At 34.8% G+C, this 23,953-nt stretch overlaps 1 protein-coding gene across 9 annotated transcripts in view; it reads right to left on the bottom strand.

Moving 5' to 3' along the window:
* Positions 1–23,953, bottom strand: part of SIM1 (SIM bHLH transcription factor 1) — a 74,655-nt gene that overhangs the window by 19,773 nt on the left and 30,929 nt on the right. For all 9 annotated transcript variants that reach the window (XM_079148648.1, XM_079148647.1, XM_079148645.1 and 6 more), the window contains one exon: positions 13,174–13,342. In XM_079148648.1, the coding sequence (XP_079004774.1) occupies positions 13,174–13,342 (169 nt within the window). The remainder of the gene's footprint in view (positions 1–13,173; positions 13,343–23,953) is intronic.

Raw genomic sequence — 23,953 nt, 5'->3', positions numbered from 1 at the left:
TATCACTTAATTATTCAAATATCTTTGTTCTTGTTACTGAATATTCATATTTTGCACATAAAAATGTAATCAAAAATTACCAAAGGGGTTCAAGTAGAAACAAACATTGAACTCAGATGGGAGGACCCCGATCTGATGTCATTCGATGTGACCTGTACAAAAGATCACTTTCCCTGGGCTTGGTTTTCCCATTTGCAGAAAAGAGACAGACTATTTTAGAGGATTGAAAGGAGAATCAAACAATGTATCACAGCACTCTTGATAATACAAGCATGTTACAGATGCACTTACCATGTAAACGTCCTTAATCACTTTCACTTAGGTAAATAGGAATGGTTACCATAAAACCATACTGCAAAAATTATTTTCCCCTAGACTGTATTATCTAGAGGCCACATTTTCATTCTATCTTATAGAAATGTGAGAGAATATATTTTAAAGAATTCCCAATTGCTAAAAGAAATCAGACCACTAAACACAAAGGCCTTTTCTTAAAAAAAAAAAAAAAAATGTGATTTTCCTTGCCAGATGTACCTTTATACCAATGTTTCTTACCACTCACACTTCAATTAAAAGTCTAAAGACGTGTTGTCAGGGTAGAGAGGAGGGAAATCTTGGTGGATTAGGTCTCATGAAAGCCTGTGGACAGTTCTAGCATTCTTAGTATCTATACTGTTTTAGAGAACAATAAAATGCTTTATGAGCTTCAGAGTATTGCTCTCCTTTCTTTAAAAAAGTAACAAGGCTTTCTCCTGAATTTAAACCTGAGAAAATAAATAATTAACTTCCCTATTTTAATTAGTCTATGTGCACCAAAGAAGTTTTACTGAAGCCAGGTGCCTATAATCTCAGCTATTCAGGAGGCTGAGGCAGAAGGATTGAAAGTTCGGCCAACCTCCGCAACTTACTGAGAACCTGCTTCAAAATAAGAAATAAAAGGGCTGGGGATATAGCTCAGTGGTAGAGCACCCATGAGTTAATTCCCAAGTACCATAAATAATAATAATACTAATTTTGGGTTGATTTTACTTAAACCAATATTTTTCTTTCTTAGAAAATTTATCATCCTGAATACTCGGCACTATAATTAACCCCATTTTTTTATTTACAAATTCAATTTTCAAAACAAGCATTTATGTTTACAAGTTTAAAAATGAGTCAGATGAGCAATGCCTCTGTTTTCATAAATCATGAAACCAAATGCAGCCTACCAGCTTCCTTTGGGGGATTTAGCTCATGAAAGAATCATTCCTTCTAGGAAAGTCTGATAGCTCCTACAGCATCATTTGGGGCTTAGCATGCATCCAATAGAAACTACTTACAATGATTCATGCTAATACTTATTGAGCACCTACTATTTTCAAGGCAGTGTGCCAGGAAATATGAGAAATACAGCGCAGCTTTCAAAGTATTCACATTAGAAAGGGTATAGATCATGCACAGAATTTAACACAAGCTACAAAATGGCAAGATAGAGATAAAAACAATATAATTTATATTGTGGGATAGAGAGAAAAACAATATAATTTATGAGTTCACTGAAAGGAAACATACTTCTTTCTTCAATATCTTAAATTGTTTGGGAAGCAGATATGAACTATGATTAAGAGACAACTTACTTTATGATTTGCATATGCTAATACCTACAGCAAATTAGTTATCCTTACAAAATACTTGCTGTTCATTACTCACTATGCTAAGATTCCATGGGTACTGTTTTATTAAATGTTAACATCTTTAAAATATTATTAATGCCTTTACAGTCAAAGTAAGTGTGGCTAAAAGCAAAGAACATTTGCTCAAAGTCACACAATTAGGAAGTTTGAGAGGAGAGATGCAAATCCAGAACCCTTGCTCTTCCACTAACACTTAGTTAGATATTCTTAGACAACAAAGACAACAGAGTTCAACTTCTAAGCAGCAAGGACCCATGCTTTTACAAAGGGAACTTTGTCTAACCTCCACCCCTCAGTAAGCTATCTCCCCACACCCATGGGTGATGCCCCCTAATCACCAATGCAGTCTTCTAACACTATTACACCCATAGACATTCTTCTTTTGATAACAGTCCTAAGAGTCATTCCTGCTTCAACAGCATGTTCCAGACAGGTGCTCTGCATTTGTCTGAATGTGGCAGCAACAACCCAGTTCAGGAAAAAATGCCAGATGTTCCAACAATAGATGTTACCGTTATCTATTTTTATTCTGGCAGCTCATTGAGGTTTTTATCATTTCTAGTTGTAAAATATATAAAGAGACCCTCTTATGGTAAAGTCCTGTTTTCCATGAAAAACTTTCACTCTATCAGGCCTGAGCAGCTTTCCTCTTGATTTGTGTCTGAACCATGAGAAAAAACATCACAGATGCAGTCTGCATTGCACTAAGAACATATGCATGCTTTTAAATCACTTTTATCTTACTTTTTACTAATGTAACCCTGAAACATAAAATATGTTCTTTTTTTTTCAATCACTGTTATGGGAAGAACAGATGGTGAAAGAGTTAGATTAAAGTAATACAGCATGTCCATTAAAATAACCCCCACTTCTGGGGATGCTTCCCTCAAACAGGAGTCATGTTTACTATAAGGAATGACTTTGGCTTACACACATTGGAAATTGCCAGGGGGTTTCTCAAGAATAAACATAAGGGTAAGAGAAAAACTAATGTCAAAATCAAATGCTTTTTAAAGTGACAATAATGCAAGTTATTTTGCTAATCTGAGAGGCTGACTAAAACCATGTGCCTATGATAATGTAACTGAACAATATGGGAATAACAAAGTTCATTTTAAACTTCAAAAAATTTAGGACCTAAAAAACATAATTAACTGAAGCTGCAAAGAGAATATCAAGCAGAGATTATTTTTTATTCCTTACTCCTACTAATAATATGTAGAAAATGTTCATCCATCGTTATTGTCTTAATAAAAATCAAGAATAATTCTGTATGTGATACATATTAGAAACGGCTAAGTCTAATATGCTTTCCACACAAGAACCATAAATATTTAACACTGAAAAAGAACCCTTCTGAGATATTTTATGAAATTGAGCTTAATTACATATAATTCCAAAAGATTAAAAAAAAAACTTGAAGAAAAATTAGAGGATATGTTTTTTTTAAAAAAAACAATATCAATCTTGGTCACTTTCCAGAGTTGAGGATTATTCACAAGAGAAACAGAGTTGAAATATAACCATTTGTACTATAAATAATTGGCAAATACTGAATCAAAATTCATGTTTGAAATTTTTAAATTTTAGTCATTTCTTCCTTCTTTTTAGAGAGTAGTATAAATTGTTAGCGTCCTAGAATGAAGATTAAAGAACGTGATCACAAAATCTCACTCATTATTTTTATGATTTCATCCCTTTATAGTATAATCTATTATTTATTGTGAAATTGTTTTAAACTTTAGTCCATATTTTAGTTTTTTTAGCTCAAAAAAATATTGTGGCAAGAAATCTTTCATACCTGTAAATTCCCTGATATAGTTCACAAAGTAGAAACATGGGGAGTTTTTTAATATGCCTCAAATGTGGTTTGAAATGTCATAGGCCTTCTCTTAATCCACCCCCCACAGCTACAAAAATGTTCCTGGGATTCAGTTCACTCATTTTTCTCACAGAAAAGTAACCATAGTCGACATCTCATTAGCTGTCAGAGTGATGTGCAGCTGGAAGGGAATCAGCACACCAGACCAGGGGCCAGGTTTCCTCCAGTGTAATTCTATAAGGAATCTTCGATAGGGTTCCATATGGAGAGAGCTGTTCCCAAACCATGAAATCCATAATCTATCCCTTTCGTAAATCCAAAGGTGAACTCCTAAAGACTTGTAATCATTTTCATTGCATTGAAGATTTTAAACAGGTAATAACAAACATGGAACAAACATTTAATTAAATCCTTTATGCCATAGCATCTACCCCTGTAAGTGACGAAGAATATCTCAACTTGCATGGATAATACAGAAATAGCTCTAGCTCACTGAGTACTCTGGCTTTCCAAGACCAGTAGCACTAATTTTAATGGTAATCCTCTTCCATGATGGTCTTCAGGCATGAGTCAGAACCACTTCGATCCTTTCACTGATGTTTTGACTCACTCTCTGATTTTCCACATCTAAGTGGCAGATTAGATAGGCTTGAATTAGATGGGTGCAGGAGGTGCCACCTGCTCCAACTCCTTACTGCAGCTTTGTTTGGTCTTTACTGCTTTATTCTGGGTCTGGACAAAGGATAGGCCATCCAAGCTGCTCTTGCAGTGTCTTAGAACTGATACTACACGTTACTGGCCTTCTGCATTCAGAAAGAGGAGGTCTATCAGATTTATAATTTTGTGAAAACAAATTGAAATTTGAAGGCTCTGCACCACATTAATCCACTTCAAACTGGTAATTTTAAATGGAAGAATAGATCTACCTTTTTGTCTAAGTTAAGCACAGTGAAAATGAGGGAAACTAAAACCATATAAACTATGCATTAAACAATATACATCAGAACCTTTTCCCCCAGCTTTATTGAGGCACAATTAAAAAAAACTGTTATATATTTAGGATGCATAACATGATGATTTGGTATAAATATACAACATAATATTATTACCACAATTAACTAATTAACACAGCCATCACTTTACACAGTTTATGTGTGTGTGATGTGAAAATTTAAGATTACTTTCAACTTTAGATTAGGTAGAGGTGAGTGAAGGGAGGGGAGGGGTCATGGGGGTAGGAAGAATATTAGAATGAATCAGACATTATTACCCTATGTACGTACATAACTATAGGGCCAGTGGGATTACCATCATGTACAACCAGAAAATGAGAAGTTATATTCCATTATATTTGATGTATCAAAGTGGATTCAACTGTCATGTATAACTAATTAAAAATAAATTTTAAAAATTTTTTAAAAGATTACTTTCAGCAAATTTCAAGTGTTCTACCCAGTATTTTTAACATCTAGTTTACATTAGATTTCCAGGACTTAACCCATGCTATAACTGAAATTTTATACCCTTTGACCAGTATCTCCCACTTCTCCCAGCCTCCAGCCATTCTACTGTGTTTTGATGAATTTGACATTTTTTTAGATTTCACATATAAGTGGAATCATACAGCATTTGTCATTGTCTGGCATACCTCACTTAGCATAATGAACCCCAAGTTCATTCATCCATTTTGTCACAAATAGCAAGATTTCTTTTTATGGCTAAATGATATTCCATTGTATACCATATTTTCTTCATTGGTTCATCCTTTGATGGACACTTAGGTTGTTTCCATGTACTTCACTATTGTAAATAATGCTGCAGTGAATATGGGAGCACAGACATCTCTTTGAAATACTGATTTCATTTTCTTCATAGAAACCAAGAAATGGGGTTGTTGGATCATATGGTAGTTCCATTTTTAATTTTTTGAAAAGTCCCCATACTATTTTCTTAATGACTGGGTGTACCACTTTAGATTCCACTAACAGTATACAAGGATTCCTTTTTTTCCATATCTTCACCAACATTCATTATATCTTATCTTTTTTATAATAGTCATCCTAACAGATGTAAATTTTTATTTGCATTTCTCTGATGATTAGTGATGTTGTCCACCTTTTCATGTACCTACTGGTCATTTGTAATATCTGAAAAAAAAATTCTATTTGCCCATTTTTAATTGGATTTTTTTCAATTGAGTTGTATGAATTCCTTATTTTTTAAGTATTAACCCCTTGTCAGCTATATGGTTTGCAAATATTTTCTCCCATTCCAAAGACCACCTTCTCACAATATTGATTCTTTCCTTGGCTATGTAGAAGCATTATAGGTTGATAGAGTCCTACTCTTTTATTTGTGCTTTGTTGCCTGTGCTTTTGACATCATATCCAAAAAAACCATGGTCAATACTAAGGTCAAGGAATCTTCCTCTGTTTTCTTCTAGGAAGTTTATGGTTTTTAGGTCTTATATTTAAGTCTATTTAAGTCCAATTCTAATTACTTTGTGTGTGTGTTATAATGTATGGGTCCAATTTCATTCATTTGCATATGGATGTCTAGTTTCCCAAACAACATTTATTGAAGAGACTATTCTTTCTGCATTGTGTATTATTAGAACTCTTGTCAAATATTAGTTGACCATAATACATGTATTATGTATTATGTACACTGCTGTTTTTATGCTAAAACCATAATGTTTTGATTGCTATAGCTTTAATTATATAGTTTAAAATCAAGAAGTGTGATGTCTCCCACTCTGTTTTTCTTTTTCAAGGCTTCTTTGGCTATGTGAGGTCTTTTGTGGTTCTATACAAATTTGAGGATTTTGTTTGTTTTCCATTTCTGTCTTGTCCTGTTCCTGATTTAAAGGAAAAGCCTTCAGGTTTGCACATTAAATATGGTATTAGCTGCAGGTTTGTTATTGATGGTCTTCCTTATATTAAGGTACATTCCTTCTATAACCACTGTTGAGAGTTTTTATTATGAAAGGATGTCATCAAGTGCTTTTTCTGCATCCATTGAGATGATCATATAATTTTTTGTTATTTATACTTTTGATGTGGCATATTATCTTGTTGATTTGTATATGTTGAGTCATTCGGGCATCCCAGGGATAACTCACTTGATCATGGTGTATGATTCTTTGACTGTGTTGTTTAATTTAGTGTGCTAGTATATTGTTGAGAATTTTTGCATCTATGCTCTTCAAGGATGACATGCAATCTCCTTTTCTTTCAGTGCTCTTGCCTGGCTGTGGTATCAAGGTGTTGACCTTAGTTAATGATTTTGGAAATGTTTTGGCAAAGTTTGGAAAAGATTGATGTTAATTATTCCTTAAGTATTGGGTGGAATAAGCCAGTAAGCTTTGTTGGGGGGTTTTGATTGTTGCTTCAATCTCCTTACTCATTATTGTTCTGTTAAGCTTTTCTATTTGTTAATGATTCAGTCTTGGTCAATAGCATGTTCTAGAAATTTATCCATTTCTTCTACATTATCCAATTTTAATGCATAATTGTTCATAGTAGTCTCATGTGATCCTTTGTATTTCTGTGATATCAGATGTAAATTCTCCCTTTCATTTATAATTTTATTTGTATCATCTCTCTTTTCTTCTTGGAGAAGGGTCTGTCAATTTTGCTCATTTTTTATACCTTTTTAAAAAAATTATTTATTTTTATGTGATGCTGAGAATCAAACCCAGTGCCTCACATGTGCTAAGTCAGCGCTGTACCACTGAGCTACAACCTCAGCCCAATTTTGTTGATCTTTAAAAAACAAACAAACAAAAAAGCACTCAGTTTTGTTGCTCTTTGCTACTGTTTTCTATTCTCTATTTCATTTGCTTCTGTTATAATCTTTATTATCTCCTTTCTTCTGCTGACTTGGTGCTTAATTGGTTCTTCATCTTAAAATTGCTTTGGGTGTAAAGTTAGATTATTTGAGATCATTCTTTTTGTTTTGTTTCTGCTTTTGTTTTTTGTGGTGCTGGGAATCAAACAAATGGAAAGCACTTTGCTATTAAACCACACTTACACCCCTTATTCTTCTTTCTTAAAATGTTTATATCTAGAAACTTTGCTCTTGGAATTGTTTTTGCTGCATCTTATACATTTGGGCATATTAGGTTTCCATTTTCATTTGTCTCAAAGACTTTTTTTCACTTTTGATTTTTTACTTTGACCCATTGGTTGGTTGTTCAGGAGTATATTGTTTAATTTCCACATATTGGTGAATTTTTCAATTTTCCTCCTGTTACTGATTTTTAGTTTCATACCACTGTGGTCATAAAATATACTTGATATGATTCCAGCCTTCTTGAATTTATTAAGGGAAGGATGGGCAGAAGCCAGCACTCCTGGATATGGCTGTTTGCCCCTCCTCCAACCACTTACCAAGGGAATGAGATGGTAGAAGCTGTGACCAATCACACTGATAATTTCTCCTTAAAAGGTTGATTTTGCCTCCCGAGCTACACTGTAGATATGTTTCTTAAGGACTGATCTTTAGCACTTTATTGAACATCATCAGTATTTAAGCACAAGAGTTAGTAAAAACCAAAGCACAAACCGGAAACACAGAGGTCTCACCTCACTCAGCACAGTGATTTCTAAAATAATACTCAGAGGTTCATATAATCGGATAAGCTAAAAAGACCCAAGGTGTCTGCTCTAATAATCTCCTGATACTGGAGACAAATTCCAAATTAATACATTGCTGGGAAATATAAACAAGCTACATGCTATAAGATTTCCTGAGTAGACGATTTCTTTTTTTTTTCCAAAATGAAAATGAGTAAAATTTTTTGTTATAAATGGTCAAGGATTACATGTTTTCATGTTTACATAAAATATGACATGAAAGGATAACTGTACTGGTGGTGATAAAAAAAACACGTATGAAGAGACAACTATGCTTGAGAATTATTGATCCTTTCTTTTCTCCGCAACTTAAAAAGTCAAATTCTGAATGCAGTAGTCACCAGCATATTTCTGAGGCCAGAAAGAGTTTCTATCTTTGCCTAAAACAGTCAGATTGCTGGCAATAAAAATTAAGAGGGTTCTGTGGGATTCTTTAAGATAACAGATGTGGAATAAAACATGCAAGTCTTTCAGTGTATCTGTAGCAAGTGATTAAATGCTTTCAGATTTCAGGAACATTCAGAGTCTTACACATGCTCTGCTGTTAAGGAATGATACAGTATTGGTTACTACTGATTAGGGAAAAGGTAAGAGGAGGGCAGAATGATTCAGTACAATGGGATGACATGCACTGTCTGCATTAAATACAATCATAAACATGCCAATGTATTTAAAAGGAAACTTTGGAATTAGGAGGCAATTTATTCATGACTGACATGACTAAGCTATAGCAAGATAATTTCCAACTGGTTTTAGAGTAGCTATGACTACTTGCATGAAAATAGGTGACAAATATTACAGCAACATTATATACAACTGTCATAATTGGAAAATTGCCATTGTGCAATAGTAGCTGTACGCAAAATCTTTGGAAATTAACTATATGTTTTTTTTTGTGGGGGTGGGTACTGAGGATAGAACCCAGAACACTTTATCACCGAGCTACATTCCTAGTTCCCCAGTCCTTTTTTTTTTTTTTTTTTTTTTTCTTTTTTTTATCAGGGCCTCACTTAATTGCTGAAGCTGGCCTTAAACTTATGACCTCTTGCCTCAGCCTCCTGAGTTGCTAGAATTATAGGCAACCACCATACCCAGCTAATTATAATATTTCTTATAATAATTTGTCCAAAACCCTTCAAAACAATTCTATTTTGACCTCTCCTATCCCAAGTAATACATAAAGGTTCAAAGGTAATTGAGTCATTCATTAAATGGTCATAATATAATCAAGTCTAAAATCATTCCCAAAAGTATCTCATATCAGAGAGGGACCTAAAGGTTCATCTACTACTCTAGACAAACTAGGTGATGGTACTGAATTATAGTTTGTGCATGTCTCCAATGTTCATATAAGGGTCACTAAATAATTCCAAAAAGCAGTGTTGCTGTTTGCCATTTATCAAACATCTGTTAGAAATTTCTAGATATGCCTAATATACAATAGAACAAAGAGTCTAATAAAAAAATATGGATAGAATCATTAAATTACCATTTACTTAACTAACAAGAGGCATAAGATGTAAAGTTACCCTATGAGCTCCATTTTACTTTGAAAACTTCTTTTTGAAAATTTGGTGAGAATTTGCATGTTAAAAATATGTAAATATGAAACTATCAGAAAAGACTGCTTTGGAAAAATGGACAGAAATATTTAAAACTAAATGCAATAAAATATTCATCATACAGTCACTTAGAATGTATTGTACATGCTTGTCTATAATTGCTGAAAATAATCTATAAAAGTATGATTTTAAAGTAAATCTATAATGACCAAAATACATGTATAACAAGAAGTGTATCCATTCTTCCTCTACAATACCTTTTACTTCAGTAGAAAACTTTAGTTTAGATCTTCATAGGGTCACATCAGAACTATAAAAATTAGTACCCTAGATAGTTTTCCTTGTTTTAATCATACTAATCTTCTCCACATCTGTTCAAAAACTTATTAGTAGTTCTCCAGAAGACAAACTCTAAACTAGCCTAGTACTTTATGGCTTGGCACCACTCAGTGATTCCAAACATACTCTTCCCAGTCCCCACTCCACCCCCAGGCTCAATCACACTAACAATGTGTTCCTACGTTGCCGCATTATCTTAGTCTTCCTGAGGTCCCTCTCCTTTCCCATAGTCCCATATGTCTGAATCCTACCCTCAAAGCCAGGTCACCCACATGCCTTCCTTTTCCAGGCCAGAGTCCATGTCACTGACACCATTCACAAGTGTTCTGTGCTACTTTACTACATTTACCACTTTGACCACTCTGCAAAACTCAAAGACATTTCTTATACCACTTTTTTATATTCTTGCACTTTTTACTCAAACCATACCACTGGGTTCTTGACCATGACCACTGTAACATCTATGGATGAATTCCAGTTCTTTTCTTTCTGCAGCAACAGTGTTGAGTTTGCTGTGGTTGCCATACTTTTCCAATGCACCCCAGAGGACTTTCTCACACTGTGACAATGCCTGTTCACTTGCCTGTCTCTATCAATAGCTCCTCAAAAGCAAAAAAATGTACATTCTGTTTGTGATCTGTATGTGTTAGCAGCCCACATAATAGGAACTCAGTCAATGATTGATCTAACGCCCTGATTATCAAAAGGTAAACAATTAGAAAACAACTTTTACCAGGCCATATTAAGTTAACTCAATTATGAGTATGCTATTTAGAATGGAAATGTCAGAAAAGAAAAATCTATTTTGGAAAAATGGACAAAATCTAGAAGAACAAATAATATGGCCAAAATTCTTAAGACCACATTTATATAAGTATTAACATTAAAATTAATACACAAATGTGTTAGTCAGCTTTTTGTCACTGTGACCAAAACATTTGACATGAACAACTTAAAGGAAGCAAATTTTATTTTGGCTCACAGTTTCAGAGATCTCAGTCTGTGGTCTACTAAACACATTGCTTTGGGCCTAAGGTGAAGAAGAAAATCACAGCAAAAGAGCATAGCAAAGAAAAGCTCATGGTATCCAGGAAGCAGACAGAGAAGAAGGGAGCAAGCACAAGATATAGTTCTAAGGGTACACCCCCAAGGACCTACTCCCTTCAACTAGATTCCACCTTCTAGTTTCTACCACCTCCCAATATTCTGTTTAAATACTGAATTCATCAATGGATTAGTCCACTGATGAGGTCAAAGCCATTATGATCCAATTACTTCCCAAAACCCCACCTCAAACATTGCTCGTTGGGGACCAAACCATCAACTCATGTGCCCTTGGGGTACATTCCAGATCCAAACCATAAAAAATGTCAAGAGAAATTCTATATGCATACATGTATGCACATATATAGGATTTTTATACATCACAGAACACTGTAGAAGACAGAACAATTTTGGAAAGGGAAATAAGGGATGAAGAAGAATTTATACACTTTCCCCTCATCTATGTTGTAACTTTCAAATTAACTCCTTCCTGTCCACACACATGCAAAGAGTAGTCTAGAGACAGTTAAAACACTTATTTAAAATGAGCAGTCCGCTGTTCAGTAAAAATCAAATAACAGTTATCTTGGGGGTTAAGAGCTGAGCATAAAAGAAAACAGACCTCACAATGAAGTTTTGGAGGTTCAACAGAAAGATTTTGTTTTTGTGGCTTGATTTCTGTATAAAAAAGGCAAACTCCTTCTTAATATTTTCTAATTTAAGTTCTTTTCTCATCTATGTGTCCAACCATCCTATATAGTTAAGGATAGAACCACCCAAAGGTACAATCTATCCTTCCAAGAAGTAAATAGGGACAGTACAACTCTCTTTTTAAGGTGCAAGATAGAAGAGCTTCTTATTAGATGGTCTACAGAAAGCAACAGCTGCCCTTCTGCACCTCTGACCACACTTTATACTTCAAAGTGCCCAGCCCTTCTAACAAAAGTTGTACTAAAAAACTCTAGGTCCTGCACATCTACTCCCCTCCCTATCATCTGAATAAAGACATCTAATCTTCTGTGGAAGATTTCAAGTCATGTGATGTGAGTATCTTTAGAGGCAGAGACTACTACCCAGCCACTAAGATAATCTAGCAAACAGTAACTTTTTAGTGACCATTGGGTCAATGATGACATTTCCTCAAATAATATACACCTGTCAATAATAGAACATGACTCTGACAAAGAAAGAACCATTTATGTATCTGCTTGATTTCCATTTTTGCTTTAAAAAATTAAAAACAACTGATAAAGATCACCTTAATATTAAAATGACTCAGAAACCACTTTGGTTTTCTAAAAGCCCAGAAAAACCAGAAAACTTCAGGAAGTTGGACATGGCACTCTCAAAGGAAGGGATAGAGATAGGTGGCCACAGGACATTGGGAGTGGGGAATCCCCAGTCCTGTCCTACTCCCTCCAGATCAGGAAAGCTACACATACACCTTGACACAGTTAGTTTCTATATCTCAGCAACTGATCAGAAAAATGTTTTTTCCTTCCAGGAACCAATACTCTTATTTGTACCCTGCAGTGCTTCTAGCAGATCTCCTTCAGGTCTCATCATCTCACCACCTTGCTTTTCCTGCCGTTAGTGCCATTTGGAAGGTCCTTTCTGTTTCATTTGTCCTGATAACCAATCTGTTCAAGGTGAAACTCATCCTTCATCCTTTGCCTCCAACTCTTAATTTTCTTCCTTTTTATTTCTTATCCTAAGAGTAAATTTTTTGTATATCGATTATTTATTTTTTTCCCTATTTTGTTATGCTGGCTACATCTTTCAGATTAAGCAGAGCAGGAGAAATTTTAGGATCCATATTCTTGAAATTACAACAAACTTATGGTTCTGATCACTAGACTCTCATGACCTCCATATAAATGCAGCAAACCATAAAATCATTTCAAATTTTTATTAGCATCATTAGTTTAAAGGAAGAAGAGGAAGTTGAAGATAGTTTTAGAAAACGTTCTAGATTTATAGACATTTTAAATTTATTAAAACCAGATGATTAATTCCAAACAGTTTTAATACTTCAACTTCAAGATCAAACCAGGTTACAAGAAAATAAATTTGGAAAACAGCAATGCACTTACCTGAGGATATGGGGAAGTCCTGGATTTTGACTTTGAGCTGGAGAGCCTTGACTTGGCCCCCTTTCTGTTGTCAGTCAAGGTGGGGGTGGAGCTGCTGGCATAAGAGAAAGCTGGTTTGGAGGCTGAGATCTGATCCAGGGAGAGTTGGAGCCCTTTGTACTCAGTGTCTCTGCAGAGTGGGAGGACAAAGCCCTTAATCAGTCACCACAGGATAAAGATTCATGCATACTCTCATCAGGAATGACAGTGATGCATAAGTGAAAAAGAAGCAAGCAAAAGTTAGCCATATAACCATTTTCTGCAAACACCTCCAGTATTCTAGAAGGCCTAACATTTAATTAATGTATGTGAATGTGACTGCCACAGATACCATAGCCAAATTGTATATGCTTATAAAAAAGTCTTAATTTTTTTCATTATTTTTTTAGTTAAGTAGAAAATAAAGCCACAATTCAATTCTCTGATCTTTTCTACCTTCTTGGTGAGATATGAATCACAAAACATGCTCTGAAAATTTCCTAAGTGGATTAAACTCAGAGATAACCAGTCAACTGATGCTACCTGCTTATTGGCAAGAATGTCTTCTATCAGCTATTCCAAGATCAATCATTTTGTTAAACATCACAAACATTCTTATGGCTGGCTAACTAGTGTAACCAGACTTATAAGTAGTTAAAGATTCTTTCAACAGGCTAATTCAATTTCCTCTGGGTACATTTTACCAATAGTTCTTTCCATTTCTTCCTTCGTTAAATAAATATTTATTGAGCTTCTAATATATTCCAGACTTTGTGCTTTGTGGAGATGTGAGAATAAATAAGATATCTATAATCCCTGCCATTTACATAGATAATAATCTTTTTGGTAGGAGAAAGAGTAAACAAATAACCATGCATAATTGCAACTGTGGTTTGAAAGGATGTAATTTTGTTAGCAGGTTAATTACAAAGGTATTGCTTGGTATATAGGGGCCAAAGATGGCAGCCTTGGCCCTGTCCACAGGTCTGACCTCAGCCCTTCTAGGCAATAAGGGATCACATCTGAAACCTCAAGTTTTCTCAAGAGTATATCTACTTTTCACACAGACCCCCAATAAAATGTTCCAAAGAACCCTCTTTATGAAGAAAATTTATGGGAAAATTTTCTTTCAGGTTCCAGAACTAGCTGGGCTATTTCTGGGTAGTTAATTTATTTTTATCTCACAAACACTGTGAATCATCTAATTCATTATGTTTCCCTCTTTGCACTAGAAGTCAAAGGCCCCAAGCCTCAAGTCTACTTTGTAGTCACCACTAGTAAGTTCTCATGGCAGGCATTCTGTGCAACAAATTCCTTTGTTTTTCTAATCTTACTTTTCCTTTCCTCTGATCCTATAATTAGTTCACCTTTTCAAAACTTTTACATGCACTTCTAATACTGTGGATTAAAATGAGTATATAAAACAAAAAATTACTGTAATGATATGTATGAAAGTGACTGGCACATTTCATGAATCAGCAAATAGTCATTTATCTTCTTCTTCCCTTTCAGTTCTTCAAGAGCAGTATTAGACAAAAGGAAAAATATAATTCTGTTCTCTAAAATTGCTAAAAGAGTAATTTTAAGTATTCTTACCAAAGGAAAAAAAATCAGAAACATATGAGGTAATGCATATGCTAAATAGCTTGATTTCAGCCATTGCACAATACATATGTCAGAGCATCATGCTTACACCATAAATATAAGCAACTTTTACTTATCAATTTAAAACAGATAAAAATATAATTCAGGCAAGTTATCCCTCAAGGAATAAGAACAGAAACCAAATGGTTCCAATAATATCATTGCCACAAACTACAGTGCAGTGACATATATCAGCAAATTATAATAGCTTTGGATCTAATTCATTTAACATGCTTATCTGCAGATTCATTTGGGAGAAAGTCAAATTATCCCTTCTTTAAAACCACATGATTGTGCATACAAAAGACCTGAAGATTCCACCAAAATACTGAGAGAATGGATAAGTAAATTCAGTGAAAGCTGTAGCATACAAAATAGAATCAATAAGTGAATTCAGTAAAGTTGCAGGATACAAAATCAACATACAAATATTAGTAGCATTTTATACACAAATAATAAACTGTTGAAGAAGAAATAGAAAAGCAATCCCATTCACAATAGCTACAAAAATTTTAAAAATAGAAATAAATTTAACCAAGGAAGTGAATGGCCTCTGCAATGAAAATTACAAAACACTGATGAAAAAAATTGAAGAAGATGAAAAAAATTGAAAAGATCTCCTATGTTCATAGGTTGAAAGAATTAATATTGTTTTAATGATCATCCTACCTGAAATGACTTACAGATTCAATGCAATCTCTGTTAAAATACCAATGGCATTCTTGACAGAAATAGAAAACACAATCCTAAAATTCTTTTACAACCACAAAAAAACCCAAAGAGCCAAATCAATCTTGACCAAAACAAACCAAGCTGGAAACATCACAATACCTGATCTCAAGCTATACTGTAAGGCCATAGAAATTAAGACAGCATGGGTATTGTCATAAAATAAAAAAATAAAAAAAAACCACAGAGACCAGTGGAAGAGAATAAAGAGCCTAGAAGTAAACCCATAAATATAAAACTAACTATAGATTTTTTTTCCAACAAAAGTGCTAAAAAAATAAATAAATAAAAAATAAAAAAAAGGCTGAAAACAGTAGCCCACCCCTATAATCCTAGCTATTCCAGAGACCAAGGCAAAAGGATAACAAGTTCAAGGATAGCCTGGGCAATTCAGCAAGACCCTGTTTCAAAATAAAATTAAAAGGGCTGGGACATGGCCCAGGGGTAGAGCATGGCCTAGCATGCCTGAGGTCTTGAGTTCAATCCTCAGTGCTCCAAAGACAACAAACAACAAAATGCTGAGCACATGCATTGGAGAAAGGACTGGCTCTTCAGTGAATGATGCAGGGAAAACTGGATACCCAGGAGCAGAAAACTGAAACTCAGCCCCTACCTCTCACCATATAAAAAATCAACTCAAAATGGATCAAAGACCTAAATGGAAGGCCTAAAACTATGGAACTACTAGAAGAAAACAGAAGAAACACATCAAGACACATCAGTATAGGCGATGATTTTTTGGATAAGACCCCAAAAGCACAGGTAACAAAAGCAAAAATAGATGAACACGATTATATAAAGCTAAAAAGCCTCTGCACAGCAAAGAAAACTATCAGTAGAGTGTTGAAGGAGATAGAGGGAGGTTGGCTGACAGGTACCAAAATACGTGTAGTAGGAGGACAAAGTTCCAGGGTTCTACAGCACAGCAGGGTGACAATAGTTTACAACTGCCTACTTTGAAGAACTGGAAAAGAGGAGTTCAAAGGCTCCAAACAGCAGGAAATAAGGAGATGAAAATGGTAATTACTATGATTTGATCATTATACATTGTATATGTGTGTTGAAATATCACACTGTACCCCATAAATGTGTGCAATTATTATGTTAAGGAAAAAAGAAAAAAATCTAAAGTCTTTCTAAAATTCTTGCATAGCTTCCAATGACAGAAATATTATAAATTATATCAGCCTAAATAATATTTTAGTCAATGAACAACTTAAAATTCTATATATTCAATTGAAAACTCTGTCAAATATAAAAAGTTATACAAATGCTCTCAATAATTAATGTATATATCACAAATATTAAAATATCAATGAATATTTAGCAGATCATGAGTCAGATAGATCAGGGTTAAAACCAATTTCTGTCTTTTATTGTTTAACAGATTTATCTAGATTTCAATTGCCACTTTTAACTCATAGGGATGCCATGAGATTTAGATGACAAAATTTATGAAAAATTCACAGTTCACTGCCTAGAACATAGTAAATGCTCAATAAAGAGCACTATTTCTTAACTTCCAAGTTCTGTGGTACTTTTTAGCGCAAAAGTGTCCTGATTTCCCCAGGAAAATAATTTTACTTTAGTAGCAACTGTAATACATTTCATTATAAACACCTTTTTATGCTGTTTCTTTTTTTTTTTTTTTAACCCCAAACTCATTTGAATGTGCTCTGTTAACTGTTAACCTCTAAACTCCACTACATTCTGGTCAAAGTTCTTATTAAGGTAAGTTCTTTATTGCTAAGTCTGCAAATGGAGACCTTCAAGCAGCTCAGTCACTCTGAGTGGAATTTAGTCTTCCTGTTTCTCTGTTCAAACTCCAATGACTCAAAAGATGTGTTAGGATGAAAAGCACAATAAAAAATACCCACTTAAAGACATTTCAAGTATGGTTGATGTGCTGCCAAGAGCAGCTCTGAATGGCAGATTCGCTAAGAACAAAGCATTTGTTTTACTTTTAGAATTCTATTAAATTGAGCATTTCATTTGTATAGCTTAAAGGGCTAGATTCTGATGGGAATCACATTACAAGCTGCACTTCCCTCCTCCAAACTCAGACACAAAGAAGAGTCTGGCCCTGCTTCTCTCCCTTTCTTTTGGTGAAGCACATTCTGGTATCACATGTGTCCTTTGAGCTAGTTGTATGCTTAGTAACATCATTTATTTAATGTTTCCCCCATGAAGTGGGACAAAATAAAATACTCAGCTGCAGAGAACTGGGACTCTAAAATGCATACACTGAGGATCTTGATTTAACTGATTTAAGTAAGCACAGCAATGTTCTACCTCTGAAGCTTTCTTGAAAATAGCCACATGAACCCAGTTTGGAACTCCCTAAGTAACTTGACAAGGGCAGCTTATGCTTTTCTCCAGACATAACTGGCCTTTTGAAAGAGAAACTATGGCTTATGCCATTGGGTCTCTTCAAAAGACTGTTGAGAACAATTTACATTTGCTTTTCTCTCCTTTTAATGGATTGTGCAGGAGCTACAGACACCCTCAGGTATCTCAGCTCTAAAAGAAATGTGAAATGGGTAATTTGCAAACACTAGGACTTGCAGCATGTCAATCTCACCCATATTTGCACAGACCAAAGTAATCCTCTTATTCCATTGTAGACAGTCAGAAATCATTCAATTTGCAGAATTAACCATCTGAGTCTACTTTAAACTTTATAATAGTCATGTACATATTTGGAATAACTCAAATTTCAATAGAAAAAATGGGGCCATTTTTGCATCACTGGCCTTCCTCAGCCTTCCTTTAAACAATATGCCACACTGCTCATGAGGTCAATGCCAACTTATCATATGAAAAGCTCAGTGTGATACCTTTGCAAAGTTAATAAAAAATGTTTTCACCACCAGAAATTACTATCAGCTTTGGAGAAATTCATTAGTATCATTTCTATCATTTCAACTGGGAGATGGGGCCTCTGTGATGCCAACATTCACACTAATTTATAGTCGTGAAGTGAGTTGTAATGCATGTACAGATAAACAACAGTATTTTTATCAGTTCATGTTATTTTAAATTTCTTTGCAAGAATTTCTCTCTTCAACCTCACACTCCATTCTACTTTCATTCAAGACAACTGAATTTTTGCTTGTCATGTCAATTTTGGATCTGCCAGTCATTCTGGAGTTTCTTTGTTGATATTACGGTTTTGTGGCAATTCTTAAAAAATGTTGCCAGATTTCTCAATTGAGCTATTTTTTAAAAGCAGCCGAAGGTGATCAAACTACCCAAGCAAAACGTGGAAACTAAGACATACAACTGATTTGGCTCCAAATGCACTGATTGAAATAAGCAGAGGATTGTATTAAACCGTGATCGGATTAAGTGGGGATGACTGTGCCTTACGCTAAACTTTTTAATCGGATTCTAGAGTCACCATTACATGAAGTGCATGACCTTCTTTATATTCTGGCAGAGCTACTGCCTAGCCACTGGACAAACCTCAGCAGCAGAGAGACCTACTTTATGTTTCATTTTTAGGTTCCTATGGAGCCCAGCAGAAAGAGATGATAAGGAGGGTTCCATACTGTGAGAAGCTCACAGACTAAGACAATATACTGAGAAATTAGGATAAGGTGCACTTGGAAATGTAATAGTCTCATACTCATAAGTGGATTTGAGTTTGCTCCTTACAGTTGGTCCCCCCAAAATCTTTGGTTTTACATAAACAATGCCTATGCTTAAACCCGTCTTTCCCCTTTTTGAAGTTTCCTCCAGCACACTCTAGAGTGGATGGCACCAAAAGGTAAGTAATGGCTTAGGCACAAGGTTTACTACCACACTGTGATTTTGAGAAGGAAAAACATGAGTGCAATCAATAGGCAAACAATAACAATAAAAATTAAAGGAAAATCAGTAACATGTTGAGAAGATGTGGCCAAGCCTTTCATGCTCATAACAGGGATCATGTTATTCCTTCCTATCAGTTCATGAAGCAAGCGGGGATGCAGCTAAATCCAGATCTGCCACCACTCTGCCCCTGAGTTTGTGTCCCTAACCTTCCAGGTCACAGGGATTACTTCCTGCTCCTTCCTCTGAGTTCCTCTACTGACTATCTCTACTGCTTATTTGATTGAACATTCCATCTTATACTGTGTATACTGTGGCCAAAGTTGTATCTCAACAATCACCTCCTGAATTTCTTCTTGTATAACAGCCTTTATTTACTATCCAACACAATATCTCACATAGAACAGATGCTCATTTTGCAAGTGATTAACAAAATAATTCTAAATTCAATAAATTTTGACTCATCTCAAATCCAAATGAATAAAAACTCCAAAAAGTCAAACCTTTCTGTGCAAATGAGACATATCTACTAAATAAGCAAATTTATGTGTTTTTTTAATTCACAGATTATAATTAATAGTCATCCTGATATTCTATGAGAACCTAAATCAAAGAAGACACTCATATCCTACTATTTTAGTGTTATGCACATTAATAAAATGCACATTAATAAAATTTTGGCAAATTGCAATTCAGACACAGCATATGTGATAGACAAAATAGAATACTAAATTAATTTCATCCTCAAACATTTGGAACTATTACAATTATACTGAAGGAGTTATCAGAAATAGTGTTGTTGTTTGTTTGTTTGTTTTTTGGTACTGGGTATTTAACCCAGGAGTGCTCTACCACTGAACCACTTCCCCTGCCCTTTTAATTTTTGTTTTTTAATTTTGAAACAGAGTTTCACTAAATTGCTTAGGGCCTTGCTAAGTTGCTGAGGCTGGCTTTGAATTTGAGATTCTCCTGCCTCAGACCCCCAGTGGCTGATATTACAGGTGTGCACTGCTGTGCCCAGCTAGGAATAGTGCTTTAAACCCCAGAGAAATAACTCCTACAAATCAATTACAAATACACTATCTCCACAATACAAAAAAGAATGTGACCAATGTGCAAATTGCTAAGAAATGTTTTTTGAAAGTTTAGCCTGATAGTAACAACCTATATAAATTAAAGCAGCTAATAGATGATATTTTTGCTTTCAAACTGGCAAAGTTTTTTAGTGACAATAAATATCAATAAGAATAAGTTGAAATAAATGAGCATTTGTATATGCTACTGGTAAGAGAGTTGAATGGTAGTGTTAAGCAAGCGGCTTAAGAATATGCATACTTTAAATCCAGGAATATCAATTCCAGAAGGATTAAAACATTCCTAGAAAATAGGAAAAACTCTAAAGAAAATAATCAAAGATAAGTATCAAAAATACACATACCACAATGCTTATCAGATAATTTCTTATTTCTAATTGAATATATTGAAATAAGAACTGAAAATAAAGGAATTACTAAGTTACAGTATATTCACAAGAGAAAATGTTATGTAGTCATTAAATATTTCAATTTCAATAATACAAAAAATAATATAATGAAGTGAAAATTTTTTCTCTTTACATTAGCATGTATTATATATGGACAGTAAGAGGCAATGAACTAAAATGTTAAGTGCATATATCTATAAAATAGATGAAAGATGTCTTTCATCTTTTTATGTCTCTTATCTAAATTTTTATAATAGGCATATATGTATAATCAGAAGGAATATTTCTTTAGAAAAACACTAAGGCAAATTTCAGGTATCCCCACCTCATATTGAAATGGTTCTCCAACTTCTTTTCTTTTTATTCCTAGGGTTTCATCTTTGCACATATTAAATACAAAAGAGAAAACACTACGAAATCTTCTTTCCCACAGGCTAGCCTTCTCGGGCATAACAGTTATAATTTAAATATCCAAATGTTCCAGTGCTTTCTCAGTGTCTGTATGTTTCCCTTACCTTCTGATCTATTTTCCATCTTTAAAATCTTACAGAATTATCTGTCTCTGAAGACTTTCATATGAACTGTATGACTTTATGTCTCCTTCTTTGGAGAAAAGAACTTAAATTATTACTACAACTGGAAAAAAAAAAACTCTTTTCATGTGGTTTCCTAAAACATTTTAGGTTCATGTGAATTTAAAATGGCATATTTATCATTGTTCACATGAAATCCCAATTTGGGAGACTTTGCTTTAAGGAACTTAATTTTTATGATTAGAAAAACATTCTTCAGCTACTAAAGTTTTAAACATATTGTAAATCTTTTCAGGTCTAAGTTCCAAATTAAGTTGCTCTAATCGTTTTTCTGTTTCTTATTTTGGGGGGAGGTAAGGAGGATTTGGGTCTTTAAAAGTCAGATCAAAATAAATTAAGCATGAAATGTGCTAATTTAGCTCCCTTCTCTACAGGGAAGAAATAACAAACAATACTAATATCAATCAAAAGAAAAAGTAATACTAATACCAATCAGTTTTATCTTACTCTTTTAAAATTCTCAAACAAAAAGTAAATAAAATACACACATTATTCTGCCCTTTCTTCTGTCTCCTTCCACTTCTTCCCACCTACTCCACCCTCTGTGTCCATTCCCCGTGCCCCACACTTCACTCTCACTTATTAATCTAAGGTTTTTCAAGCATATGTTCCTTTTAGTCCTTAGGATAGAAAAGCAATGGGAATCTCATCACCAGACTCAACCTCACAGGAACAGCTTTCTCACCTACTACTCCTGATCCTCAGCAAAGCTAATTTCTAAACACTAGAAATATCCTCTGCTCTGCCAGGAACTCCACACAAACTCCAGGAACAGAAAAACATACCTATAATCAACATGAAATAATCTTCCCATCACACTGGGAAATTTGTACCCCATACTCAAGGCCACAATGTCCCTGAATTCCCCACAGGGCCTAATGTAGGAAGACTCCACAAAGTCAACCCTCATGACACTGTTGGAAGCTTTGCCCTGCTCTGCATAATACCAAGGCACTGGAATTTCTATGAATTTCAGAAAAATGAAATCGCAGACTTTGAACTCCCCAGGAAAAGACACAGCAAAAATAATGGCATGATGCAATGTTTTCAAGTGCATAAAACTTCATTTGTTTAGTTTAAATATTTTAAAATATGTCCTATAACATTTATTCTTGATTAAGCCTCTTCTAGATAGTTATTCATTAATGGTTTCTTTACAGTTGCTGTGCAAACAGTTCATTCATACCTACGACATATCAAATCTCAGAGACGTGTTCTTTAATTGGATTCATTTATTTCTAATCTCCTTAAGCCCTTACTACTGTTAATGCCTGACTAAATATATACTAAACTCTATTATTTAAATGTCTAAAATAAATTTGAGATATATTTTATAAATAAAATTCACAATTCAACAAATGCTCTAGTAGTAGTAGTAGTAGTAGTAGTAGTAGTAGTAGTAGTAACCTCAGTCATTATTTAAAACTACCTGGTAGATAAGTTGTATTTAAATGAAATAAGTTCTGAATGGTGGCTAGAGATTTTGGATTGTCCACTAAAATGCCAAAATTGTCATTGCGTCTATAGTTGGGATCAGAGAGCTTTTATAATACTACACAGAAGAGTTATCAGTAGAACCCATATCAAAGACAGGATAGACAGCTGCCTGTTGTTATGGTCTGTAGGGCTTGAGAAGCTTCCCTAGTCACCATGAAGATGTCTCAACAGTGTCCTATTGGCTGAGGCTTAAAAATGTATTCATTTCTTTGGCTTTAGAAAGTTGGTCCAGAAAAAAACAGTAGTGTATCCTCATCTGTTATTTTTTTCTTGATTCAGTTTATAAGCTCCTTTTAAAGCAGTGGTTCCCAAACTTCAGCATGCATCAGAAGCCCTGGAACAGTTTGTTAAAACACAACTTGCTGCCTCTGCCTCTCAGAGTATCCCTTTGGCGGGTCTAGGGTTCCCAGTAGTGCTGAGGCTGCCAGTCAGGAGGCCATAGTTTGAGAATTAGAACAGATGTTATCTGGGATGAGAAAAACCAATGGTCTCAGGTGAGAGGGACCACAGAGAAGATGGGAAACCACTGAAAAGGGAGGGAACATTCCAAAGACAAAATCCAAGCTTCATACTTTCTTCAGAACTTAACCTGACTGCAGAGACTTCACTGAAAATCTCCCCACCTCCCTGGCCCCACAACTGCCCGGAATGTTTGCTCCCTCTTAACCTCCTATTCCTGCAGACCCCAGATGCTGGAAGTCTGCAGGACATGGTCTTCAGGCTGCTTCTCTTCTCTCACTCCATTAGCTTTACATTCCATTCACTGCTGACCCCCAATCACTACCCCATATCTTCCCGCTCCACAGACACCCAAGTGCAGCCCACTATGTAACATTTGCCAACTAATGAATGACAGGCATCTCAAGCTAGATACAATCACACAATCCTGATTGCAGCTCTTGCTTTCAAAACTGCTTTTCCCACCATTCTCACAGGTCATTCAGGCTAAATTCTGGGGGCTATTCTTGACTTCTCTCATTATCTCACACCCCATATCCAATCC

This window comes from Sciurus vulgaris (genome assembly GCF_902686455.1).
Source record: "Sciurus vulgaris genome assembly, chromosome: 7".
NCBI lineage: Eukaryota > Metazoa > Chordata > Mammalia > Rodentia > Sciuridae > Sciurus > Sciurus vulgaris.
The sequence above is the reverse complement of the archived record's forward strand: the minus strand, read 5'-3'. Positions and strand labels throughout refer to the sequence as shown.